The 12750-nt window shown below is 57.6% G+C and overlaps 7 protein-coding genes across 7 annotated transcripts; all 7 read right to left on the reverse strand.

Annotated features, from left to right (window-relative positions):
* Positions 1-1056: 1056 nt before the first annotated feature.
* Positions 1057-1488, reverse strand: M421DRAFT_8375 (uncharacterized protein; the record flags this gene model as incomplete). The annotated part of the gene is made up of 1 exon (XM_033597555.1): positions 1057-1488. One exon carries the CDS (start codon positions 1486-1488, stop codon positions 1057-1059), a length of 432 nt encoding a protein of 143 aa, XP_033445183.1.
* Positions 1489-2359: 871 nt separating this feature from the next.
* Positions 2360-3614, reverse strand: M421DRAFT_8376 (alpha/beta-hydrolase; the record flags this gene model as incomplete). The annotated part of the gene is made up of 3 exons (XM_033597556.1): positions 2360-2718; positions 2821-3486; positions 3542-3614. The coding sequence occupies 3 exons, from the start codon at positions 3612-3614 to the stop codon at positions 2360-2362; spliced, it is 1098 nt and encodes a 365-aa protein (XP_033445184.1).
* Positions 3615-4194: 580 nt separating this feature from the next.
* M421DRAFT_424349 (uncharacterized protein) lies at positions 4195-4410 on the reverse strand (the record flags this gene model as incomplete). Its single annotated transcript, XM_033593726.1, has 1 exon — positions 4195-4410. A coding segment is annotated over exon 1 (160 nt), but the record flags the coding sequence as incomplete, so codon positions are not given.
* M421DRAFT_95080 (uncharacterized protein) lies at positions 4405-5499 on the reverse strand (the record flags this gene model as incomplete). The annotated part of the gene is made up of 1 exon (XM_033598267.1): positions 4405-5499. The coding sequence occupies one exon, from the start codon at positions 5497-5499 to the stop codon at positions 4405-4407; it is 1095 nt and encodes a 364-aa protein (XP_033445186.1).
* A 918-nt stretch (positions 5500-6417) lies between these two features.
* On the reverse strand, positions 6418-7872 carry M421DRAFT_71281 (uncharacterized protein; the record flags this gene model as incomplete). The annotated part of the gene is made up of 1 exon (XM_033596775.1): positions 6418-7872. The coding sequence occupies one exon, from the start codon at positions 7870-7872 to the stop codon at positions 6418-6420; it is 1455 nt and encodes a 484-aa protein (XP_033445187.1).
* Positions 7873-8423: 551 nt separating this feature from the next.
* M421DRAFT_71344 (M6 metalloprotease) lies at positions 8424-10537 on the reverse strand (the record flags this gene model as incomplete). The annotated part of the gene is made up of 2 exons (XM_033596783.1): positions 8424-10222; positions 10276-10537. The coding sequence occupies 2 exons, from the start codon at positions 10535-10537 to the stop codon at positions 8424-8426; spliced, it is 2061 nt and encodes a 686-aa protein (XP_033445188.1).
* A 765-nt stretch (positions 10538-11302) lies between these two features.
* M421DRAFT_424354 (uncharacterized protein) lies at positions 11303-12616 on the reverse strand. The gene has a single exon (XM_033593727.1). The coding sequence runs from the start codon at positions 12524-12526 to the stop codon at positions 11699-11701; it is 828 nt and encodes a 275-aa protein (XP_033445189.1). The 5' UTR covers positions 12527-12616; the 3' UTR covers positions 11303-11698.
* Positions 12617-12750: the final 134 nt, after the last annotated feature.

Here is a 12750-nt window from a genome sequence, read left to right on the forward strand (position 1 = left end):
CTTCTCAAATGCATCTCTCAGACGCGTTTTGGCCGACTTGCCCCACCTCGCGATGCGGTGAACGCGTGGTGGCGCCTCAGATTGCTGTGTTCTTGGTGTGGTGGCATTAGCGCTGCTGATTGGACAGCATTCAATTCACGGGAAGGTGCAACCCGGCCCTTGCAACGAGACATTTAGATGGTTAGTGCAATCTACACAGCTGACGGCAAGGATAGTCAATCATTAATCGTTTAGGTATCATTACACGTTGGTAGTACCCGGCATGCAGCATGTGCAGAGCCTCATCTCACTCCATGTAAAGATCTGCACCACTCGAAACCCCAGACGTCTCAACCCTGTCCGTCGTCGCACATGTGCCGATCACACAGTACAGCCCACTTGCACCTCTGACATCTCCGCTTCAGACTCCCGAGGACGAGAAAGCGGCGACGAGGTGCACGCTGATGTCCGCAAACAGCACACAACGCCTGGACCCTTGGCGTGCGAAGCGAGAGTGGGTCCGGGGTCTGTAGCCTGTAATCTGTAACCCCGGTCTCCCGAGGTAGTGGATGCGAGATCTCCAAGAACGCATTCCTGCCATGCGCGTGGTGCCGGAGGCGGCGGCTTCAACACCAACGCCACCGTCGTGAACAAAGGACATGCACCTTGGCGGAGCGAAGCGCGAGCTTGGCGAACATGCCGGAGTTGGCGGATCTGTGCTGGTGCTGCTCTTGGCGTGGTTTATGTGGTGCTGCGTGCATACGAGCGATGCTGCCGAGAATCCGTGGTCGGGTTGCCACCGAGTGAAGCAGTGTCCTGGCTTCACATTCATTTCGGAGTTCGGCGAAATGAGAATCGGAGCTTCGCTGGCAACAACGTGTCCAGAGGATCCAGTGGAATCGCGAAGAGCCATGATTTCGGTTTGTTAAGGCGGTAGTATGGTTTCGGTTTGTTGTTGTAATGCTGTATTACAAGCACGCGGTGATGTGGTGCTGTGAAGTCCAAATACCTTCACACCATCTGCTTGAGCTCCTGCACAACAGGAACGGTGGGGGGTGCTGTCAAGTCCACATCCCTTCATACCATCTGCTTGGGCTCCTGCACAACAGGAACGGTGCTGTTGCTGCTCCACTGGCTCTGGATGCTCTCCCTGGCGTGGTGCTTCTTCAAAGTTCCCCTGTTGTCTCTCGGTCGCTCGCTGGAAGATCCACTCTCGGTCCTCCAGGCGGGATCTGGTCGCTGCGGCATGGTGTAGTCGTGCTTCTCATTCAGCGTGTCCGCACCGGAAAGGCTCTCGACTGCTGCAGGCTCCGATTTGGCTGTCTTGCGGCGCATGCAGCAGCAGTTGCGTCCGCTGCTGTAGAAGAAGAGCAGCCATATGCAGACCCAGATGAGGGCGATGACAGGGATGATGCCGACCACGACAAGCACGGCGATGGCGGTCCCAGATATGCCTCCAGTAGAGCCTCCTTCGAGGAAGCGAGGTGCAAGGTGGGCGATGGCAGGCATGTTGTTTTAGGACTTGGAATGTAGAGGTTGCAAAAGTAGTAGCAACAACGATATGATATTGAAAGGTCGGCGGCTGCAACGCTCTTGAAGTGGATATAGCAGTGACAGGTGAAACACAAGCGAGTGGAGGTTTTGTTGAAAGCGGGTCTTGGAACAGCAAATCCGAGAACAAAGGCCGTCTGTAAATTTTACGAGAGCATGGATGCAGACCGCAGTGAAGCGCGCAGGTGGGCTTTGTATCCGGTGCGTCCGCTTTGGGACGTCATGAGAGGGTCAAAAGCAGGTGACGCACCAGGCCACCGAGACATCTTGGAACCCGCCAGCGCTTGGAAGTAGCGGGCTTCGTAAGATCCTTGGCTCACACCGTCGCATTAATCATGCATTGCTTTTGCAGACGTCGCGTCGTTGCCGCTTTGCTACGAACCGCGAGCCTGAGGCTGTCTGCGTTACAAAATGCTGGCATAGCCTCTGAGAGCGCGAATAGCTGAGGCGGCTCGCTGTGTGTTGCACGACGATGTTCCTCACGAGCACGGAAGAGTCGGTAAGTGATCGTATAATTACGCAAATAGACCTAGACCCAAGACCCTACAGGCGCGTGGTCGAAGCCGTCAATCCGAAAGTCTGGAGAATCGCAAGGGCGATTGGATTCCATGTCATCATCTGGTTGTGGTCTAGAAGAATGTAGTTAGCCTCTTGCGGTTAGATGCCGTGCCGGCTGCCGCGAAGTGAAGTCATTGTGCTTGTGCGCTTTGAACCTTTCGTAGGCGGTGTCGATGCCTTCAAGAAGTTCAAGAACATCGGCATCGTTTGTCTTCGGAAATAGAAGATGCGAACTGACGCAGTCTGGAGCACGGTAGGTTCGGCAAAGTTTTTAGTAGCCTACGGAAGATCGCCAGGGACATCTACGATCTCCAAAAGCGATCTCGAAGCGCGCCACGGGCACGCCAACTCCTTGGGCTTCTTTGTAATGGGCGGGGTATTGCTTACCTCCATGCTTGGCTATGAGCTTTTCGATGCGCGCGGTATCGGTTTCCCAGACTTCCTGCCTGCCAGCCTCGCCCAGATCAGCCGCCTCGTACTTTGGCGTTGGCGCACTCCAGGCATCGTCATCGGTACTTGGTTCGGTTGCAGCCCGGAGTGTGGACTTGAACAGCTCCTCGGTCTGATTCCAGGGCATGGTGCTGTCGTTCTCAGCATGCACGAAGACTAGTCGCAGTCTGGAATACTTGTCTGTTGGTCATGAGTTAGTCGCAATCCGGCCTTCAGTAGTCTATGACACGCAGCACCACAATGTGTACCGTATTCACAACTTCAAGCGGCTCTTCAACTTACGGGTAAGCGCAGCCAAGCGGACATCAGACCGCCACGTGTCTCTGATTTTGCGACTGAACCAGCTCTGGATAGCTGGGATCATCTTGACGGGAGCGAGCACTGGCACGACGCCACCGATCGAGTACGAGGCGAACGCATTGCCAGCGTTCGTGAAGGCAGCACACAGGATGATGCCTGCAAATTCCACGCCCAGCTCAACGTACTGCAATGCTACGGCCGCTACGACCGCTGTGCCTAGTGAGTGGCCGAGAAGAACAATGCGCTGTGGAGGGATCATTGCGACATTCAATGCCCAATCGACCACAGCCTCTGCATCATTTCGAAGTCCGGCTTCTGAAGGCACGCCCTTTGATTTCCCAAACCCGCGATAGTCAAACGCGAGCACAAAAACCTTTTCGCACGCCCCAGATGCATATGAGCGGTACTCTTCGGTGCGTCTCTGCTGCCCAAGTGTCGCCGCGTTGCCGTGAAAGTATATCAGCAGCCGCGCTTCCGGATCATCTCGCAATAGACGGAACGCAAGCTTCTCGGTGACATCGTCGTCCCCAGACCGCTCGTTTAGAAAGTCGCGCAGGTGTCTGGCATATACACCAAGCGGTGCGACGAGCCACGTAAACAGTCTGTGACCATCTTTGGTTGCAATGCGGAAAGGCATGACCTGGTTTTCTACGGCGCATGAGCGTTGAACATCATAATTCATAACTGGTTCTCGTGCACGCACTCAGAAACCCAGCTCTTTCAGGCTCATCAAGCCATTTCCCTGGGAACAAGGTGACCCAGTGTAGGTACAGCATTTCTGGGTATCCTTTAGTTTTGCACGTGACTGAATCTGCAGGACTGCTGCGCTCACTCACGTCTCTGTATCCATGGTAAGCAACAAAGCAGGGTGGCAGGCAGCCATATGCAGCTGATGAACGAAAGTGTCACGGCGATGCCGCTGCCGATACCCATGTCGACAAGAGTGTTGATGCAGGGAAAGAGCTCAGTGGATTGGGGCCGCAATTACTTCTTTGGGCGAGGCCGGTGTGCTTGGCATCCGACCACCGAGGCTACGAAGTACTTCCGTTGCTGCATTCCGTCCCTCCTTCATCATCAACACAGAGCATTGCATGATCATGCCGTTTTTCCATCACTTTGCGTCGGTCGGCCTGGTTCAAATTCCGAATAGGGATCCGCACTGAAGTACCAAAACAGCGCTGTTAGCAAAGTGACCGACTACGCGCAGCGAATTAAAGTAAAGATCTATGCTCCTATAGTTACTCGTGTACGAAGCCTCCGAGGATTTGATCGCAATAACAAACCCAAGTAAGAGCTGCAAGTAGAGCAAGCTGTCGCGGGGACGCACTTGCTACATTCTCAATAAGCGAAACTGATGCGTATTATCGCCCTCGAAGATCTAACCTGGATCATGTCACTCCGGCATGTAGAGCAAGGACATAAACCTGGGTTTTCTGTTCCATCAAGGATACCCACAACACTGACATGTACGTAGACATATAGCAGTTCGCATGACACCAACCTCCCAATCCAACACAGTCACCTAGCCAGAGCATCACAGTCAAAGCAAACATGTAAAATCCACAATCAAATACTCCCATGATACGACTGCGTCGCAAGACTAAACCGCTCCTTGAACCGCGACCCGCCGTCCCTTCGCGGCGCAGCCGCTGCCTTCTTCTCGGCAACACGCGCGTGCAACCCCACCGTCTTCGCGCTCGCCCTGGCCGCCGCGCGCGCAACCACAGACCCGCGGGTGTGGGGGTCATCAGCAGCACTGAGCCAGACGACAATCTCTTCCATTTTGCGCGCGCGCTCGCAGTCTTCGTACATCCCGCTGAAGTCAGGGTTGCAGAGTGCCGGGTCGAAGGGGGGCGCGTGCTCGTCGCGGCTGGCTGGCGCGCGGAGGTGGGCAGGCGTCGACTTTCGCACGGGCTGCGGGACGTGGATTTGGGCCTGCTTGTGCTGCATCTCCCAGTCCGCCGACTCTTCATCGATGGTCGCTTCGCGCGGTACCGCGCTATCCGCACGCCGCGTCTGCGAGTGGCGGAGCCGCTTCGGCGCGCGATGCTCTTGCGTCGACTCCGGAGTGAGGCCCTCAAGGCGCGCCAGCGACTCGGCGCGCTGGCGCATCTTGTAGTCGTTCGCCTGCGGGTCGGGCGGGCTGCCCTGTTTGAGATCGTAGACACGCGGCCGCGAGACGTGCTTCGGGCTGTCGTTGTTGTGCTTGTCCAGCTCGTGCTTGGTGTGCGGCCATTTCGAACGTCTGCGGCGGCAGCGCAGGAAGATGATGAAGCAGAGTCCTAAGAACACAATCAGAGCGGAGAGGGTGATGACTAGTAGAGCCACGAGTGCGATGGGGGGAGTGTGCGTCTTGCCGACTGCGAGAGGAGAGCCAGACGCTGGGGGTAGAGGTGGGATGCCGGTCGCGAGAGGAGCCTCGAACGCTGAGGGTAGCGGCAGAATGCCTGTCACGAGAGCAGCCTCAAACGCCGAGGACAGCGGCGGGAAGCCGATTGACGTTGGAAGGGCGGCCAGGGAATCCGCCAGCGTCGATGCTATTGAAGTCGAAGCCGCCGGCGAGATCTTGGTGGCGAGCGTTGTGACAGTCGACGCGAGGAGCGTATAAACATCTGTGTGAAACACGGGGACATTGATGATTGAGGGCTCGAGAGAGGCCATGTTTGTTTCTTGCTGTAGGTTCTGGACGCGGGTTGTCTGCCTCAGTGAGTGATCTGCCTCCAGACGAAAAGGGCAGCGAGCCGTGATAACGACCGGCGGCTGGATAAAAACGCAGATTCTACATTGTTGGACAGTCGTTGGGCGAGGGCAGTGTTGGTGTACGTCCTTGAACACTGCCATGCGCACAATGCATCTGAACAGCAGCCTTCACACTGACACCATCCACCATCCACCTTTTCACAGCGCGCACTCAACACCTCTATTCCACCATATCCCCCCTTGAGATTCCCCCCCAGCACATTCCCACCCACACAGCACCGCAAGCCCACCATGCCATCAAACCTCTCAACAACATCAAACCTCTCAGCAACACCAAACCTCCCAGCAACACCAACCCCCATCCTTCTAACCTCTCAGCTCAACATTTCCCTGCCAACAGGGACACACTACTTGCACACGCTCCCCCCGACGACCTTGCAGGAGGAACGCATCCACAACGACGAGCTGATCGGGCAGGCATCCTTCATCCTCGCCGCCGTCTTGTACGCCTTGCACAATGTCTACCGCCTCGTGGCGCACAGCCTGGCTGAGCGCAGGGAGAAGGATAAAAAGGCGCGGCTTGATGCTGAGGCGGTTGAGCTGTTCGAATGGGCGGGCGTCATGGAGACGGGGCCTAGCGATGGGGAGGTGACGGGGTTGTTTGACTCGCCAGGCACGATGCTTGAGGGGAGTCGCGGGAGTGCGGGGACGGGAGAGGTTCGCACGGTGGAACGCCGTCTGAGAAGTGCAAGTGTTTTGCGGCTCGAGGATTCCGGGTGTGTGTCGTCCAGTAATTCGTGGTCAACGCTCTTTCTCATGAAGCGTAACGTGGTATCATCGATCAATCAAATCCAACCCCCCAACCTCGACCTTCGAGCCTCAAGCACTCGCGGCCTCCTTCCCGCTCCCACTCCCGCTCTCGCGACTGCCCTTCCGCCTTAGCTGCGGCCGCGGCTTGCTCTCGTTGGTGGCTTCGTATCCGTCCTCCATCTCGCTGAGACTGGACGCGTTGCTGAGCATGCTGGTGCGCGTCCCCGCTCGATTCCCGCTCCCAGTGGCACCGGGCATTTGCGGTCTCAAGGGCGGCTGGCGCGCAGACGCAGCAGTGCCCTGCGTGACTGGTTTCCCTCTGGGCGCCGAGGTCGAGCGGCTGGATCCCGCAGTGCTGGAGCTCCATCTGCGCTCCCTGCTCTCCAGCGGACGGAGACGCTCGTCGTCTGGCCCGGGGGTGGAGCTGCGGCTCGACGTGCGCGAGTGGCTGCCGTCCATGCCGTGGGTGAGCGTGCTCGTTCTGCGCCGGCGGTGAGAGCTGCTCGCGCTCAGACTGTGGCTGTGACTGTGGCTGTGGCTGTGGCTGTGGCTGTGGCTGTGGCTTGATTTCTCGACGTCGGCGCGCGACGAGAAGCCCCTCGCACGCTTCCAGCCGCGCCAGCCAGTCCACCAGAGCATCCCGCCTTCTTCGCGCGCAATCTCGCGCTGGCGGGCGCGGACACGCGTTCTAAGCTCGAGGCGGCGCTCGTTCTCGCGCTCCCAGTACTCGGTGCGGTACATTTCCCAGTTCTGCCTGAAGTCGGGGGTGAAGGGCTTGGGGAGCAGCAGGAGCTTGATGTAGTCGCCGCCCGGGGCGATGTCCTCCTCGGCGTACTCCTTGCCGTCCTCGACGATGCGTTGGCGCGGGCGGCCCGAGTCGAGGGCGTGCGACTTCTCCTGCATGACGTTGATGAAGTGATAGCTGCTGCCGCCCTGCTCGCCACCCCACAGGCCGCCGCTGAAGGGCAGCAGGAAGCGCGCCCACTCGGCCAGCTCGTGCCACCAGGGGCCGCGGATGACGACGATCTTGGCGTTCATCCCGCGCAGGCCGCGGTTGGCAACGCCGATCCAGCGCCGCGGCCAGCGCACGCCGCGCTCCCACTGGCCGGTTGCCCAGAAGAGCAGCGCCGTGACGCCGCCGGTGATGAAGCCGACCTTCTGCAGCATGTCGAGCAGCCAGTACTGACTGCCGCCGATGCCCTTGCCGTCCTCGCGCGGCCGCAGCCACAGCAGGTAGAAGAAGAAGGCGATCCACACGCCCAGCAGCGTCAGCACAAACGTGTTCTGCCGGCGGCGCGCACGCAGGGTGAGGTACTGGCTGCGCAGGCTCGCCTCGAGGATGAGCAGGTTGAGGTAGATCTGTGGCGGCGAGCTGGGCAGCAGCGACGTTGGGTCACTGAGCGGCGCGCGCCGCGTCTTCGCGTCCGGGACGGGGTGGGGGAGCGCGAGCGCCGAGGCGGCGACGTCGTTGACCGAAGTGCCCGGTGGCGGGGCGCCTTTCACCATCTGGTCGAGTGTCGGCATCGTGGCGCACTCCGCTCGGCTTCGCTGTGTGGTGGCCGTGTTATAGTCCAGCCGCTTGCATGTGGTGGCCGTATTACAGGCCAAGCCTATTGCATGTGACGGTCGCCAAAGTCGCACGGCAGCAGCACGTGCCAGTGTCTTCCTGCGCGCCGGAGCGAATGTCGGCGCTGCTCGTCCTCGTCAGCGCGCCACAATGCACAGCTCCGCGTTGCGTGAGGGGGCAGCGAGAGACGTGTGTCGTCTGTCGACGGCCGTCCGGAGTGGCATGGGCTGGTGCGACGGGCCGGAACGCTCGCTTAGCTCTGGCGGTGAGGCCCAGGGTCTGCTGGCATGGCCACGAACCCCACAAACTCTGTGGATCGTGCATACTTCGTACGTCGACACGTCATGCAGGTGTGCTGCGTCGATGCGTGCCTTGCAGTACCGGTAGTAGCTCGGCCGCCAGAGTGTGAAGAGTGGGGAACGGCTGCATCGCAGCAAGAGAAGGGATTGTGAACCTTCTCAACGGCTGCATGTATATATCCACGTGAACACATCACATCTGCGTCTATCTAAGCCTGCACCTTGCAGCTCTCCTGCGCCCTGACCCTGGGGTCGCTCTCACTCGTCACAGTCAGCTTCACCGTGGCCGTGTCCACGGCTCCATACCCGCTGCGCACAGCGACCTTGACGTGCGTGCTCGCACCAAACTTGGCGTGCGCAACGGCATTAGGCACACCAACCTCCCAGCCCTCTCCCTCGACGTCCGCATCGATACGAAAAATGTCCGACCCAAGGAACGCAGACAGGTCCTGAGGGTGGGCGCTCGTGGTGTTGGCGCCAGCCGTGCCCGTGTTGTCGAGCTGGAACGTGCACCACACGCCCTCTGACGACGAGGTACCAGATACGGTGCCCTCTGACGACGAGGTACCAGATACGGTGCCCTGGCGCAGCTTGACGTCGTGTTTGGCCGTCAGAGTGTCGTTGGTCGAGCGAACGCCAACCGTGTACTTCAAGGTCCCAGATGCATCTCTGTTGATATCCAGCACGTACAAGTGCAAGCCATTCGCCTCGTCGACGTGCTCAAACGCACTGCCCGAGTTTGTGCCGGCGTGGAACAGCGCGTCGACTAGCTGTCTGTAATCACCGATGCTCCAGTACCGTGCCGTGCCGTTGGGCAGGTAAAAGTCCACAACGTGTGCGTCTTGTGGGTTGGCGTCGATGACCCACTGGAATGGCTGCGTGCGGTCGCTGTTCTTGGTCTTGCTGATCATGACCCCGGAGTCGGGGCAGAAGGAGTCGGCGCCCATCCGGTCGACCACTTCGATGTTGTAGTTGTTGTACCCGCCGCCGTCGCAGAGCGCGTCGAGAGACGTGTTGCATGCGCGTGCCAGGTCGCCAGAGCCGCCGAAGGTGATGTTCAGGCCCATGAGGCCGCTGCCGGGATCGACGGAGCGCGCAGTAATCTCAGCCACCACCGGACCAGACGTCGCAAGCCCAGAGCGCGACACTTGCAACACGGGTGTGTTGTCGATCAGCCCGATCTGGTGCTTGTCGCGCATCGTGTGGAGGGACCCCATGGATGCGCCCTGCACAGGAGGAATTTGCCAGCGTGTGTGAGGGCCGCCGGGGCCGTTGAAGGATCCGCGATCCAGCATGCTGAACGGTCCAGTGTACGCGCGGCGAGGAGGGACGCTGTAGGGGTTGTTGTAGTTGTCGCCGATGCCGAGGAGATGAGACAGCTCGTGCGCAAAGGTAGCCATACCACTCGATTCACCCTGAGTGGAGGAGCCTCCGCCAGCGTTGGGCCAGATGGTGGAAGCTGCAGCCCACGAAGTCCATTCAACATAGCGAGTGTTGGCGTGGTTGGGGAGCGAGCTGTTGGCTGGCGGTCCAAACTCCTCAGGAACGTCCTCCTTGCTCAGGAATTTCATCTCTCCAAACTCTTGCCACGTCGACGACTCATCCTGTCCCGCAGAAAGGATGAAAGCCAGTTCGTATGCATCAGCTGTCGCATTGCCAACATCACTACGCCATGCGCCGAGCGCGTCTGTTCGAAGGTCCACCGAGCATGGTGGGCCCTCGGGGCAGGCATCTTCGTTGAATCCACCTTCTTCGTCATCGATACCGTACTGATAGCTCTTGGCTGGCATGCGGTAGGGCCCGAAGACTGTCAAATCCACACCGTACTTGCCGAATGAGTCGCCCATCCAGTACTCGTGCAGAGTGTGGCCCTCATTGAGCTCGTTCGGCACGTTCAGCAGGTCGTGGTAGAAGTTGGGAACGTCCTCGCGCTTCAGGCCAGCGGCGAGCGGCTGCGGGTTGCCGAAGATATCAGAGTTGGCGGCCAAGGTGACAACAAACGGACTGTCTAGTAGGCGAACTTAGCAGAGCGAATCGAGGTTTCCTGAACTGTGTGCATACCAGGATAGTCGACAGCGACCATGGCGATGTTGAAGTTGCGGTCCCTCCCTTTGCGCGCAGGGTCACTCCAAGATGTGCTCGGTGGAGCAACAAAGTCGTCCCAAGTCATGTTGTCCGGATTGACCCAGTTCTGAGGGTCAATCGGCGCAAACGGAGCCGCCGCTGCTCTCGGTTTCAAATGTGCTGGGAAGGCAGACGCCGCCTCGAGCAGCGCAGCCGCGAGCACGACCAGAGAGGCCGACGAGCGGCCTTGAGGTGCCATCGTTGCGAACGTTCGATGCTGTAGAATCGAACAATGCCCTGGTCGTGCGATCAAAGAAAGGATGATGCAGACATAGAGACAGAGAGATGCGAGCACGGCAGCGACGTGATTAAGAGGAACTCCTACATCGTACCTGCGTACCCTGTCTCCCAAGCTGCAAGCTCCCCACTCACCCGTCCTACGTAACGATGGCAAATATGCTGTCCAAGAGATGGAGAAATGCTTATACAGATGCCTCTTGCAGCATAGCGTGATGCTTGAATGCAGGCCGTATTGCTTGGCTTATCGTGTCACCTGCTCGTTCCAGCAAGATGTTCGGGTCCATCCCGACGACGGCGAACTTGGCATTGTGGATTTGATGGAGAAGATGATACCCTCCAGCGGAATTCTACGGTAGAGTCTTTTCGTTGTTCAACCGCTGGTGGCTGGGTGGAGTGACCTTGGACCTGTTGTGCCGCGGGAGAAGCTTTGGCGCTGTGGACTCTGGGGGCCGGCGATGACGCAATGTCTGACATTCTGTACTGCCGCATGTCATGTAAATCTCGCAACAGTTCTAGTGAGATGAAAGGAGTGCTGGGAGTGAAGAAGTTGATGGGCGTGTTTCACAGTAACGCGTAGTTAATGTCACGCTAAGACCGCGTGCAGGGTCTGGATGGACCCAGCTGCGAAGTTGGATATCAACTTAACGACTTCCATCGCCATGAAGGGCGTGTGCTTGCTCCATTCGAAGCGCTACAGTACGTGACGTGACTTGAATTGGATTGGATTGGATTGGATTATGATACGTCCTAGGAAGCCGGGCTTTGCTCGTGTTCCCCTGTAGGCTGTCCTCTTAGGGGATACAAGGGACGCGCTCCACTTAGGTCTTAAGAGGGTTTAGCTCTATCTTTAGTAGCCATGTTCGTAGTTGTGGCTTTATATTAGGAACGATCTAAGGTTAGGTAGTTCCCTGCTGCCAATTAAAGGTGCGCTTGTGTAGATTCGAAGTCCAACTGGGCACTACAGTACGTGCCGATGCACCGACGACCATCATCTCGATCACAACACAGCTAACTAATTAACCACTCTGCCTTATCCTTCAAAATTAGGCTCGAAGTGTGATTGGCATTCATCTGACTCTGCATCGGAGGAAAATTGAGAGGCGAGAGTTGACAAAGGCCATTACTTGGTCATGTCTTTAATGGTGTCAGCGTCCAGGTCCTCAAGGATCAGATCTTTCAGTGCAATGGGACGATCCTCTTCGTCTTCTTCCTCACTCGACTCGGTACCAGCAAGACGAGTACGGTCAAATTTTGGGCCATCTTCCTTGAGCGCCAGTCTCTGACTGAACCATGCCGTCGTAACGATCTTCAATTCGACGGCGAAAATACTGCTTTCACCCATCTTGGCTCGGAACGCAGTGGCAGCATACTTTGTCGAATCTGCAGAAAGTTTTGGATCCACTACATGGCCAATATTCACGCCAGTAGATGCCAAAACGACGTGTCCGATGGGAACTTCACCGCTTGCTTGTCGTTGGCTCGACTCCTCTACGTCTGTGCAATATTCGACGTCCTCGCAGATCATGATACCGACAACAAGGCAAACCGGCCAGTCACCTTGGCATTTGACCCATTTTGGCACGATGGTTTTGATATTGGTGTCCTCTTTGAAATCGGCCCAGAATTGTTCGAGTTGTTGAATGCGTTTGAAGCGCACGTATTTCCCAGCCAGATGTAAGCTGTCTTCTTTGTTTGCGGATACTTTGACATTTCCTATGGAGGTCAAAGAAGCGACGAACTCGTTTGACTTGCTTCCAGCTCCGTCGATCGAGAAGTCGGTAGCAGAACCGTCTTGCACGCAATGGCTCAGGCCCGGTGATTGAGGCACATAATTTGTGGTCGGACTCAGAGGCTCCTTGACGATTGCACCGAGGATGGTGTCTTCGAAATTTGCTGACTTCATCCATGCCTGGTGTTTCAGAATGACGAACTGGGGGTCGCCCTTCATGCTGAGCGAATGATAGACAGCACCTCCGTGATTTCGATGATACGGAGCGTGAGGTGCCCTTGTGAGAGTATGTTTGGGTTGCTCTTTGCGGTCTGCCGGACGCAGATTAGATTGAATATGGTTCAGTAACCCAACAAGAACGTGTGTAGATTACCCCGCACATCAGCAGCGCCACATGCATGCATGGTGACCTGGCACAAAACACGGACCAGAGATGCCTGAAA

Source organism: Didymella exigua, assembly GCF_010094145.1.
Source record: "Didymella exigua CBS 183.55 unplaced genomic scaffold M421scaffold_34, whole genome shotgun sequence".
Taxonomy (NCBI): domain Eukaryota; kingdom Fungi; phylum Ascomycota; class Dothideomycetes; order Pleosporales; family Didymellaceae; genus Didymella; species Didymella exigua.

Coding starts and splice junctions, on each gene's coding strand:
- M421DRAFT_424354 (XM_033593727.1), bottom strand. CDS start 12,526: ATGAAGGGCGACCCCCAGTTCGTCATTCTGAAACACCAGGCATGGATG.